We start from the raw sequence: 13,527 nt of genomic DNA, 5'->3' as shown, positions 1-13,527 counted from the left end.
ATATATGTATATATACATATGTATATATACATATATATATATATATATATATATATATATATATATATATATATATATATATATATTAGTGCTGTCAGTTAAACGCGTTATTAACGGCGTTAACGCAAACCAATTTTAACGGCGTTAATTTTTTTATCACGCGATTAACGCAATTAATTAATTAATTTAAATTATTATTATCATTATTTTTTTTTTCTTTTGGTTCAAAACAAAGAAGCAGTAGCCTGACTTCTCTGTTCAAGGCACTATGTTTGTATGTTCATCGTTTAATTGCACTATAGGCTTTTTTTTGTATCGTCCTGTTTTGATCAGTATATGCAAATGTTGTTATCAGTAAAATAAATAATTGCACAAGGCAAGCCGATGCACCTCTCCATGTTGATAAGAGAATTAAAATGAGAAAAATTAATGGGACAAAGAATTCAAGGGATATTTAGCAGAGAAAAAAATGTGATTAATCGCGATTAATCATGAGTTATTTGCGGTATTAATGCGATTAAATATTTTAATCGCTTGACAGCACTTATATATATATATATATATATATACACACACACACACACACATTTAGCATTAATAACATATGGCCTCCCGATAGCTCCGCTGCTGTTTGACTAAATTGCGTCGCTAGTTAGTAGTGTATAAAACACACGACTTTCCTGCAAAGGAATTGCATGCTGTGTAGCCAAATGTTTCTGCATATTGGAGGTATTTACCCCCTTTGACGAAATGGAAACTATACAATTGTTGCAAATGGACATATTGTCATCTTTTCGCGTGAAATACAACCAAGCTTTAGAGCGCTTCTGCCTCGGCGCCTGCTTGCTGCGTTCTGAACGAAAACAAGGCGGCACATGTGTGACGTCGTGACGCATTTGGAATGACCGGAACCGATAAGTGGAATCGTTAAGCAGGCATGCTAACGATTCCGAGGAATTGCTTCACTGGGTACCGGTTCTGAATAAGGACTGGTTCTCGATTACCATCCCTACTGTCAGCAGTGGTGTAGTGGTGCTGGGATAAGTGGGGATACTCTAAATGTCTTAAAGGGATACTTCACCGGTGGAGATAAGAAGGTTATATGAAGTAAATAATTCTTTGTAGCCTATTATAAATGTGCAAAAAAAATCGAAATCGGTTCATCCTAGCCTGAGAAAAGGCAGAAAGTGTCTCTCTGGCTCAAAAGTAAGAAATCCTCCAACTACAACAGTGCATTGCGCTCGCTGCACCGCCCGCCTGTTTCCATTTGGAGGGGGAAGGACCCATGGTCCTAGTGCAAGTCGTAGCGCGACTGGTTTTGGTGTTAATGCCCTGTGTGCCCTTTGAATACCCAATTCAATATCCTCCGACATTCCCAGCTCCTTGGGAATTAATTTATCCACATAATCAGCAATTCACGTGTCTCCCTCAACCCCTTCCTTTAGTCCCCAGATTTGAATATTGCTTCTCCTTGAAATCCCGTCCTAGTCGGTTAATTTCACTTGTAGCCTATTTTGTTGTTCGAGTGAAGTAGTGGAATGTCCTGTACCCATAGGCATCGATTACGGGGGGGACGGAGGGCACCTGTTCAAACTCGCACACAACGTATAACTGATCACTGTTTTGATTGTTTTTTTGTTTTGTTTTGTCTTGTTTTTGTTTTATTTATTTCTTATTGCTTATGTTTATTTATTTATTTATTTTTTCCACAATGTCTTGTTTTTTTTTAAAAAATGTATGATGACTATATGCTCTGTAAGGTGACCTTGGGTGTTTTGAAAGGCGCCTCTAAATTAAATGTATTATTATTATTATTATGTCCCCCCCATTATTTGAAATACGAATTTTGTCCCCACCACTTTAAAAAATGTGCAAACCAATTGCGACTGAAAAAATCCCCACATACTCAACCGAAGAGTCTAAAATCATCCGATAGGCGCGCACGAAGAAATCATTTAGTAGATAGACCTACCTAATAAACCGTTGGAACACACAAGACCGGAACCCATAGCAACGCCGGTAAACAAACCCCGACTCCCGAGAAGCCCAATCCCTATGAGCTCCCCGCGCTACGACCATCCGGAGCCACACAGAGCTTTTGGCCGTGATATTATCTATACAATTATATTATATTATATACTATCATATATAGAGCTCTGCGAGTCGCAAACGGCAACAATCACTTTCTCCTCCATGCTGCAGTTCACCCCGGACTGCACTGCACTGAGTTTGACGGTTGAACGCTGATTGCTGTTACGTTACACATGTCACTCAGTGGCCACGCTGTTGAACGCTGATTGGCTGTCATCACGCGAAATTCGTGTCAAAGTTGAAATATTTCAACTCGAGCGAATTTGTTGAGCCACAAATCCTCGTGAACGCGCTCGCCTGTGCACGGCGAAAGTGTGTCGCGACAAATCAAAGCAAATCAAAAAAATTCCCCCAATACGCGTCTATACGTTCACTTTGTATGGGATCTTGTTGCCCCGTCGCAGCTAGTAATGCATTGTATAGATTGCAGCTAGTATCAGCTACACACGGTGCGATTGCTATGCCAATGTGGGTTATAGTTGTTTTGTCTGATTGAGATATTTGACGACTTGGAGCCTGGTAGGCCTATCCGGACATAAATATGTTCTCGCATAACCTGTGTGATTATCCTAAACTGTAGGGGATTTTATTTGCGGGCAATTTGCTTATGTTGTTGCAACGAGTGAAGTCTACATTGGTCCTTCACAAGTGTATACTGGTGGTCAGGATTTGGCAGATGCAATTCTCCTCTGGGCGCTTGTTTTTTTTCTTTTGTTTTTTAATGCAGCATCACATATGCTACCAGCAGCCCTTGCTCGTCTTCAAAAGGCTGATGCTCAGTACCTCGTTTCCTCGTACCCCCTTTACAGTCTGGCATTGTTTGTCTGGTAAACTTTTTTGATGTCAAGATAATTGTTAAATTGCCAACACTGTTCTTTGTCCTGTGTGTATTAGTATTACATATCCCGAGCCAATACCCTGGTGTTTCCAACACCGTTTTGAAAAACAAGCCGAAACACAAACTGTTTTCAACTTATTGTTCGAATAGGATTTTCAACACCTGACAATACACTGTAGAGCAGGGGTTAGACTTTCTTCTAGGATCTCAATTTCATTATTTTGTGCCCGCATGTAAACGTCCACGTTTCCTCTCGGAGGCTTCCATCCCCTGCTTCATCTCCTCCATTTGCTTGCCAATTTTGTCCAATTTGGATCCATTCTGTGCTCGGCAATATCCATTTTAGCCTGTTTCTTGTCCAGACCAGCCTGTAAGCTAGCCTGTAACTCAGACACCCAGCTTGGTTGGTTGGCATTGCTAGCTACCTCTGCGCTAGCCCGGAGCACCTGTTCGCCTTCTACCTCGTTGTGCATATCTCCCGTCTGTTTCCCTGCTTTCTTCTTTTTCTCTTTTACCTTTCCACTTTGAGAAGTACTCATGACCTATATTATTCAAAGTTCAAGTTGTAGCTTTAGTTTTCTTTTTAGTTTTTTTGCTCAATTGGTCGAGAGTGCCTCTCGTTTGATACCTATCGTCTCATTACCATACCGGAAGTCAGAACTGGCTCTTTTTATGGACATTTCCTGGAGTTATTTTAAATCTTTAGTTATCTGACCTCTAAGTAAGTCATATTTTAAAGATCTAGTGTATTGACATTTAATTAAACTAATAAAACATGTCTTATGAAAAATTTCAAATAAGAAATGTATCACTGTTCCTTACATGTTGTTTTTTTATTGTTTGTGTGAAGGATGAATGGCTGTCATCTGTCAGAGAGATGCTGTGAAGCTCTGGCCTCAGTTCTCAGCTCCAACTCCTCTAGTCTGAGAGAGCTTGACCTGGGTACCAATGATCTGCAGGATTCAGGAGTGAAGCTGCTCTCTGCTGGACTGGGGAGTCCACACTGTACACTGGAAACTCTCAGGTCAGTTTTACTCAATGGTAAAACAGTTACACCACAAGTTCCACAACAGAGGACGGTTATGTAACTCAGCTTATAACTCAGTACCTGTGATGACCACGTCCATGATTTTTTATCATTGGAGATGTAGCACCTTTTGTTTAGGTGGATATTCTAATACATCCATATGCCTGCCACCTTTCAATTATAAATAGAAAAATGAGCTCAAAGTATAATAAAATTGTCCCCCATATACGGACGGTGATAGTTTAGAGCAGGGTGAAGTACAGGGGGTCTTTGGAGGGTCTTAACCCCCAGTTGGACACCTCAGACCCCCTGAAACCCTCAACAGAACGGTCCTCTGTAAAAATACAAAATAAATGATTCAAAACTTGCAATTGTCGCTCAAACTGTGTTTTATATCATAATATATCCAGTAGAGGTGTGCACGGATACACGTGTACACGTTTAACCGGTTAGTAAATCATAACCGCTTAGGAAAAATGAGTAAAAGAAAAAACGTAAAAAAAATAAATAATCACTGCACCATTCGTTTAAATGGGAATAGCGACGGTCTATACTTTCAACATAAAGTGTACATATTTATAATTTAACATTCGTCCCAGCCTTTATACCACGGATACTATAGGGTCTATAGCAGGTGTGTCAAACTCAAATACCCAGTGGGCCGAAATAAAAAAATGGGTCCAAGTCGAGGGCCGGACATGTTCAATATTTATTATGAACTTAAGTTTTACCCATATTGAATCTGAAAGTGTCCTAAAGCTTAGGCTTATTAGCTATTGCAATAAGATCGATTCATTTTTAGGCCTATACATGAACTCAGCCTTAGTTTTACACACACACATATATATATATATATATGTGATTTGATCTAACTCAGATCAAATTTCAAAATAAAATAAAGAAGACACTTCTCATGCCTCTCAAATTGAAAATCCAAGCAATAAGATTTATTTATTTGTAGGCCTAAACATGAAATCAGCCTTAGTTGTAAACATATGTTATCTGAAACAAGGAGTCTCAGATCAATTTTCAAAATAAAATAAAGAAGACACTAATTGTCATGCCTCTCTCATTGAAAATCCAAACATTAAGATTTATTTATTTGTAGGCCTAAACATGAACTCAGCCTTAGTTTTACACATAGAAATAGATATGTAATCTGAAACAAGGAATCTAACTCAAATCAAATTTCAAAATACAATAAAAAAGACACTAATTTCCCATTACTCAATTAAAATCCAAACATATACAAAAGTGCAAAAATGAAACCTATGCTACATTAAAGCTCAGTTTACTGCACTGTGATTTGCCCTGGTGCCTGAACCAGACACTTGACATCTCTTCTTCGACGCAAGTTCCTCAAAGTTTGGGGTCAGGCTCTGAGCTGAGGAAATCCTCAGGATTGAGTGAAGGTGTTCATCAGTGAGACAACTCCTGTGTGATGTTTGTTCAACTTCATTACAGAGAAAAGTTGTTCACATAGGTATGTGCTACCAAACATAGAGAGCATTTGAGCAACTTGAGCACGCAGCTGGGGCATTGTGTCAGGGATGAAACCTGGAAACTGTGCAGCACTAACAGCGTCATACTTCGACCTGAGTGTGTCGCTACATTGGAGCTCGATCAGCTCCATTTGGAGGTTGGTTGGTGCGCTTTCCACGTCAACTGCAAACGGATTACTGAGCAGTTCAAACCTACTCTATTGGGCTTCAAAGTCGGCAAATCGGCGTGTGAAGTCGACGCAAGTCGTAAAGTCTCACAAGTCGGCGCTAGTCGTAATGTCTCACAGAAACGCCCATTCACACCAAAACCCTTGGTCCCGGAGCTCTGTTGTGTCTTTCCCTTTGCTTTCCATGAACTGAAATATTTCCTCACGCATGGCTAGGCTACTAGGCTACTTCAGGTGATAAACAGTATCATGCTGCAGCAGTAAACATTCTAGACTAGAGGGCTGCAGGTAGTGGGGGATGGGCTCGCGCTTGCGGGCCTCGATTGACGTATACCAGCGCGGCGGGAGTGCATTGTGGGACTTGCAGTTTTAATGCTGAAATGCGATAAACCGGCGGGCCAGTTCTGATAGACATTAGATATTATCTGGCGGGCCAAATTAAATTACACCGCGGGCCGGATTAGGCCCGCGGGCCTTGAGATTGACAGCTATGGTCTATAGCATATAACCGCGTTTTCTGATTACAGTTTAATGTAACAGTAAGCTGACAACATCCTATTTAACGCCGCAACTGCAAATGAACCACACATAGATAACCATGGCAACCGGTCAAACAAATGTTCTTTTTGCGATCATTCTGCTAGCGCATCCGCCGTGTTGATAAACAAATAATCCTCCTGTGGCGCAACTGCGGTCCACTTTAAAAAAAATAATAATAATTAATTAAGAAACGGTTAACCGTGTACACGAAAAAGTAGGGGTCGTGTAAACGTTTACAATCTTTTGTAACCGTTCACACCCCTGATATCCAGTACTCATTATCTTAATTGCTAATTCCTCATCCAAAAATATGGTCCCTTCAATGGACCAGGAAGTGCTTCATAGAAGGACCTTCTACGTCATCAAGGCAACGCCACTTGTGTTTGGAGGAGGACGTTCACTAAGTGGTTGGCAGACTGGAAAAACACAAGATTTTACACGCGTATGTGTGTGTGTGTGTGTGTGTGTGTGTGTGTGTGTGTGGTGTGTGTGTGTGTGTGTGTGTATGTGTAGCTTGTCTGGCTGCCTGGTCACACAGGAAGGCTGTGCTTCTCTGGCCTCAGCTCTGAGCTCCAACCCCTCCCATCTGAGAGAGCTGGACCTGAGCTACAATCCCCCAGGAGACTCTGGAGCTGCACTGCTCTCTGCTGGACTGGAGGATCCACGCTGGAGACTGGACACTCTCAGGTATGGAGAGGACAGCTCACCACTCAGGGACAAAGTCTCATACAAGGATTCATGCTGCTGCTAGATGAAGTGGTTTGAAAAGGCAGCTGTCACTCATGTTGTGTAGAACGTGATGAGACAGCAGATGATGAAGGTGAATGTTTCAACATGCTGCTCTCACTTTGTTTCCCCCCCAGTGTGGAGCATGGTGCAGTGTGGAGGCTGAAACCAGCTCTAAAGAAGTGTAAGTGTCTGTTTGATTCATCACATCACACACTCACTATTGAGATGGAAAGTCCATCCACACAGCAGGAAGTGAGATCACATCCTACTGGGAATGAAGACTGACATCATGTATCTTACGTGTATTAATTAGGGGTGTAAATCTCTGGTTTCATCACGATACGATATTATATCGATTCATTGGACAACGATACGATATTTGCCGATATCAAAAGTCTGCCGCGATACGATTTCGATTCAGGGGCATGCGATCGATATGAGACGATATCATATGCCCATTTAACACAACCTCTTACAATCACATCAACTCAAATCAACTTAATTATATTTTCATCATTTTATTTCTTTGCTCTTCCGGATATTTAAAACAAAAAAATCAATTTTTAATACAAATAATAAAGTGCCACATAATTGCATTTAAGCGCCAAAGGTTTTTTATGGCTTAAATTAAAGAGCCTGTAATGATCTTTCATTTTGAACGTAGACCATTCCCAACCTATCTGTGTGGATAGTTTTCTTCTAAAAACAAAACATCCCTCGGAATCATCTTGGCTGTTAAAATAAGCCGTCCGTGTTGCCAGATTGGGCACATTTTTCAGCCCGATTTGGCTACTTTTTATCACGTTAGGCTGGAAAAACGGGACATATGCGAAACTAGACATCCTCGCGCTCACACATGTGCTCGCTGTTGCCTCGTTTAACCGGTGAATGGATACGAGCGGCTTGGCGCTTTGCGCAGAAATAGTTTCACAAACACCCGCGAAAGGAGATATATAATAATAAAAGGGTGTAATACTGCGATATGCATCGATGTTTGGCCGTTGCATCGATGCAGTTGGATCGTTCGCCTATCAATCGATGTATCGATCTACATCGATGTATCGTTACACCCCTAGTATTAATACTGTCCACCATCACAGTGGACCTGCTTGTATAAAACCCAGCAGGTATTACATTGATATATTATGTATTGGATAGTGTAGTGATTAATTTCATACATAATCATGATAATCATCATGAAGCTAACGTCTGGGCTCGGGGGAGGGGGGGGGCGGTGGGTGAGAGGGGGGGTGACGGGGCTGGGGGGGGCGGTGATGGGGCGGTGGGGGTGCTGAGTGGGGGCTGAGGTCCCGTCCCGGATCCCGGACTATAATGAAACTAATGTAACAATAGAGTAACTATAACATCACATGACCCCGCCTCCCCCCCTCCTCACATTACTGAGGTGGGGGGAGGGGGGGGTGCTGGGGGGGTGCTGAGGGTCCCGGTCCTGGGTGAGGGGGGGCTGATGGGGAGGAGGCTGAGGAGGGGGAGGGGGGCTACGGGGGGCGTTGAGGGGAGTGGGCTGAGGAGGGGGGGGGGGCTACGGGGGGCGGTGGGGGGAGGGGGCTGAGGTGCGGTGAAGGCGGGGTCTGAAGCAATAGTGTATCTATCATCACATGATACATAGATCCCCTCCCCCCCACAAGTCATGTTCAGGAGAACAGTACTAGTGATGAATGAGTGTATTCATAACACTGTTGTTGAACTTTTCATAACGTTGTTGTTGATGTATTCATAAGATTGTTGTTGATGTTTTCATAACGTTATTGTTGAGGTGTGTGTATCTATGAATGTGTACATATGTGTATGTATGTGTTCATATCTATGTATTGTGGTAACCCGGTGCTCGGTTGGGCCGGGTTCCACGGGTAAACAACACTTTGGTGTGCGGGATACGCCATTGCAGGCATTTATTTACAATCAACTTAAATCAAACAACGAAGGAGACGCGGTCTCTAGGGCCTCCGTGGGCCTCTAGGCTCTCTCGCACCAGAGCGCTACCTTCTTCCTTGCTCTCCCGTGCCGTGCTGTGCCGTCCTGGACCTCCTTTTAAGATGGCTCCTCTGCCACCGGCCAGGTGTCCACCAATCACCCTGATTGGGGAGGCGAAAGGGATGCTCTCCGTCGCCGGCTGGTGGGGGGGGTGGTATACCCCGTCCTTCACGGACCCTCGGGCCCGTCCAGGCCGAGGTTTACGTGGCGGGATGCCACAGTATATGTACACAGAGCGCAGAAGAACAGTACTAGTGATGATGATGATGATGATGATGAGGATGAAGAATGGTTCCGCAGCTCATCATGTCTGGTTCTCCCTCAGATGCCTGTGACCTCACACTGGACCCCAACACGGCCGGCAGATACCTCTCTCTGTCCGAGGACAACAGAAAGGTGACGTGGGTTAGAGAGGACCAGTCGTATCCGGATCACCCAGACAGATTTGACTCCTGGCCCCAGGTGTTGGGTAGAGAGGCTCTGACTGGCCGCTGTTACTGGGAGGTAGAGTGGGAAGGATGGGTTTTTATAGGAGTGACATACAGAGGAATCACAAGGAGAGGAGGGGGTGTTGACAGCCAGCTTGGACTGAACAACAAGTCCTGGGGTCTTTATTGTTCTGATGGTGGTTACTCTGCCCGGTACAACGGTAGAAGAAAGCCCTCCCTCTCCCCCCCGCTGGCTCCACCAGAGTAGGAGTTTATCTGGACCGGCCTGCTGGCTCTCTGTCCTTCTACAGAGTGTCCCCAGGTGGAGGAGGGTCCTCAGACACACTGACACACCTCCACACCTTCTGGTCCTCCTTCACCGAGGAGGACCTCCTCCCGGGGGTGGCGGTACGGGGGGCCCTAGGGGGGTCCTCAGCCTCTCTGTGTCGGTTCTAGAAAAACAAAACAGCCGCGGTGCCCCGGGGCCCCGCAGCCCCCTCTGCCCCGGCGCGCACACAAACGAACACGCACAGGCACGCACGCACACACACACACCTACACATACACACGTACACGTTCACACACACATAAAAAAAACACATACGCACACACACACACACACATAGGGCCCTATCTTGCATCCGGCGCAAGTGACTTAGTCACTGGCGCAGAGCGTTCTTTTCCCACCACCGCCACTCGCCGGTAAATTAGGGATTGATCATGCGCCCCAAGGGGCGGTTCGGCGGAAGGAGGAGGCGTGTTCTGGCGCAAACGGTATTTTGCCGTTTCTGAATACCATTGTGCTACTGACCAGGAAATACCTGGTTTAAAGTCAGTGGCGCGTTGTTCAGATGCTATTTTAAGGGTGCATGCATACATGCGCATGCGATGCATACGGATTGCTTGTGAACCTCGCGCATACACTTTGCTTCTCCGATCTACCTAGCCGCACATTCTTGGTAAATTATTTGGGAAAGAACAGCTGATGCAGCGGTAATAAGTTGTACTTTTAAATCAATGCATCTGCAAACCAGGGATTAAAATTAACGACGTCCCGTCGTCCCGGGGACGTAATTAATTGTCATCGGGAGGATTTTTATTCTCTCTCGGGTCGACTTCGGGACGAAGAGAATTTTGCGGGCAGTGACTTCATTTTTCTGTTTAAGTTTTCAACACTTTCTGTGATGTTCGCGATCGGTGGAAAATACTTATTTAATGGAAAGGGCTTCGTTCAATTGGTTGGCGCGCTCGCGTTTGTGTTGTTCAGTGAGACAGCGGGTGTAAAATCCCCCGTTCGTCAGGCTTTCTTGGTTCACTGGAGAAGGCGGGGCTGCGCACGGAGTCAAAAAGAGACTTCCCGATCTCCAGCCTATGCTGCAGAGCGAATTTAAATCGCCGGCAGAACGGCCTGGGGGTCTTACTCTAACACCGTCATTTATCTCAATTTAATTTATCTAAATTTCATATAGGCTACATAGCAGCTGCATTTCACATTAATCGCAATTATTACATGGGTCTTCTCAATGACATGGAACGCTCCGTTCGCTTGCAATGGGACCTTCACAACTTCCGGCGGTGAATTATATTTGATAATTCACCGTTGCTAAGTATAATCATGAATATGATTGACCGCTGTCAAGGAAAACAACAGATTTTTCGCCTCTAATGAAGTCTCACTCCGCAAGTACCGGTAACTTGTCAACCCCAGCGTCTTCGGTTGCTAAGCGACGTCAACGTCTTTGGCGGACTATTTCTCTGCTGATCAACACTATGAATGCTGGTGGTATCAAATAAATTGTAAAAAGACACACCATGTGAAGTTATTGTTTCGTTTTGGCAAGTAGCCGTGTAATAAGCGGGATATGTAGAGAACATCGCCGGTCATGATTGAAAATAAGCCCCTTCAGGGCGAAGCAAGTTCGCCCTGTCGGGGCTTATTTTCCCGATAATTACCGGCGTTCTATACACTATCCCTTTTTACATTCCTGCTGCTTCGGGTTTGCCTTTGTAGGTGCATTGAGAGGATGAGCGGGCGAATCCGCTGTCAGTGCGTGTGCATGATACGCAGGTTTATCCAATAAGTGGTAGTGTACCCGCGCACCATTGGCATGTAGGCCTATGCGCGCTTGTCTCTGTGTGCGTCTGTGAACGAGAATGACAGGGAGAAAGATTGCTACGCGGAGATGTACGAACGGAACGATATTTATATTTCAAAATCGCTAAAACGCAGAATCAATTTGTGGCGCTCAGTGTTGATTCTGTGGCGCTGCGTCACACATTGTTCTATGTAACGCTCACACACACACACACACACACACACTGTGGTCACGTAGATAGACCACAGTTCTGCGAGGGTGTTGCTTGTCATCTGGAAATAAATATATTATTTCATCAACAAAATGTGTTTTATTATATTATCAGTAGGCCTAAGTAACGACTCAAAATGTAAAACATATTTATGGGAAAAATTCGGGACGTTTGGGGACAGTTCAAAATGTTTTTCGGGACGTTTCCGGGACGGTGGTGAAAAAAAGTTAATTTTAACCCCTGCTGCAAACACCGTACAGCAAACACATATTTTCTTGACAGAGACATCGTGTAGGCCTACATGCCCATAACTTTTAGGATGAGTATTTGATCGTGAAAAACATTGTTTTACCGCGAGAGTGAGTGTTAAATAGAACGAACGAATGAATGCGGCGCGCGCGTGTGTGCTCTGTTTAAACACACGCAAACTAAACACGTAACGCATAATACAATCAATGGCAATGTCTATTACCGCGGGGACACATGCATATTAGGATAGCATACAATACTGATAAGAAACAATGTTTATAATGTATTGCGTATATCATTAAATAGAACCACAGTTACCGCATATCATATTATTTATACATTTTCTTTGCCGAAATGTATTTGAGGACTCAGTATTTCTGAAGTTGGGAAGAAAACCCCTTATTCCATGTGTGAATTAGGCCATATTATTTGGCAATAAACTGAGCCATTTGCAGTTTGAAATTCATGTGCTTCTGTCTCATCGGAGACTGCAGACGCGCTGTCAAAATATCAACTCGTCCGATTCAAATGCGCTCATGGCTCTTAAAGGGGATGGGAGCTGGCACTCTCATTGGTTTGTTGGACGTTACGCCCAAACCACACCTACGGGTAACTAGGCTGCTTCAGACCAACCCTTTTGACACTTGCGCCGCGACGCAAGTGTCCTTTATCCGCCTGTAAAATAGCGATAGCGCCGTAGAACCGCCCACAAAGCTACTTGCGCTTTGCGCTTCCCACTTGCGTTTCAGACCGTTAAATTAGGGCCCATAGTCTCTCTCTCTCTCTCCCCCCCCCTCTCTCTCTCTGTCTCTGTCTGTCTCTGTCTCTGTCTCTCTCTCTCTCTCTCTCTCTCTCTCTCTCCTCTCTCTCTCTCTCTTCTGGTATAGCATGATAAACCATGAAAAGGCTTTTAAGATCTCCCATAGTTAGATAAGCACATTTATTATTTGAAATGTATATAAAATACCTATATGTTTGTATATTTTAGACTTCACCAGTTTTGGTCTTAAGGGCTCTGATATCATCATTTTGTCATAATCCTGATTTATGACCTGATTTAAAGCAGATTTTATATTTATTCATAATAACGAAGATGGGATAATTTGTAAATTACTTAAGACTGAATCTTGATTTTTTTTGTGCTCTGTGGGAACCAAGCGGTCGCAGAACATGTTCAGTTATTAATGATACGTGCTCACCTGTTGATGATTTGTAAAGTCTTCTGCTTCTATTGTTTTAGTCCTCGTGTTAATTGTGTACATGTAAGGGACTATTTTTCTGTCTTATTTGTTAATGAAGCATAATTGCAATAAACAACTCAATGGATCCAACTGAATGTTCTTGTGTGTTTAGCCGATGATTTCTCGTTTTATTAGTGAATAATGCTTCCATAAGTGCCTTAAGAAAAATTATTAATAGAACAACAAATGTTTTTCCGAAATTATTCTTGGACCTCCTCCCTGGGTTTTGGTTGGGGGGGGGGGTGCCTCAGTGTTTCTGTGTCGGTTGTAGAAAGAAACCACAGACAGACGCCCGGATACACACACAACACTCTCTCTCTCTCTCTCTCTCTCTCTCTTTCTCTCTACCTCTCTCTCTCCCTCTCCCCCTCTCTCTCTCTCTCTCTCTATCTCTCTATCTCTCTCCTCTCTCT

At 43.8% G+C, this 13,527-nt stretch overlaps 1 protein-coding gene across 1 annotated transcript in view; it reads left to right on the top strand.

The window, feature by feature from the left end:
- The window catches only part of LOC130378413 (uncharacterized), a 31,904-nt gene extending 19,928 nt beyond the window's left edge, over positions 1 to 11,976 (top strand). Inside the window, 5 exon segments of the mRNA XM_056585186.1 lie at positions 3,780 to 3,953; positions 6,679 to 6,852; positions 7,029 to 7,075; positions 9,215 to 9,574; positions 9,577 to 11,976. Of these exon segments, the coding sequence (XP_056441161.1) occupies positions 3,780 to 3,953; positions 6,679 to 6,852; positions 7,029 to 7,075; positions 9,215 to 9,574; positions 9,577 to 9,773 (952 nt within the window). The 3' untranslated portion in view covers positions 9,774 to 11,976.
- Positions 11,977 to 13,527: the final 1,551 nt, after the last annotated feature.

This window comes from Gadus chalcogrammus, unplaced genomic scaffold (assembly GCF_026213295.1).
Source record: "Gadus chalcogrammus isolate NIFS_2021 unplaced genomic scaffold, NIFS_Gcha_1.0 GACHA076, whole genome shotgun sequence".
NCBI classification, from domain to species: Eukaryota; Metazoa; Chordata; class Actinopteri; order Gadiformes; family Gadidae; genus Gadus; species Gadus chalcogrammus.
Note: the sequence above shows the minus strand (reverse complement) of the source record. Positions and strands in the feature narration are given on the sequence as shown.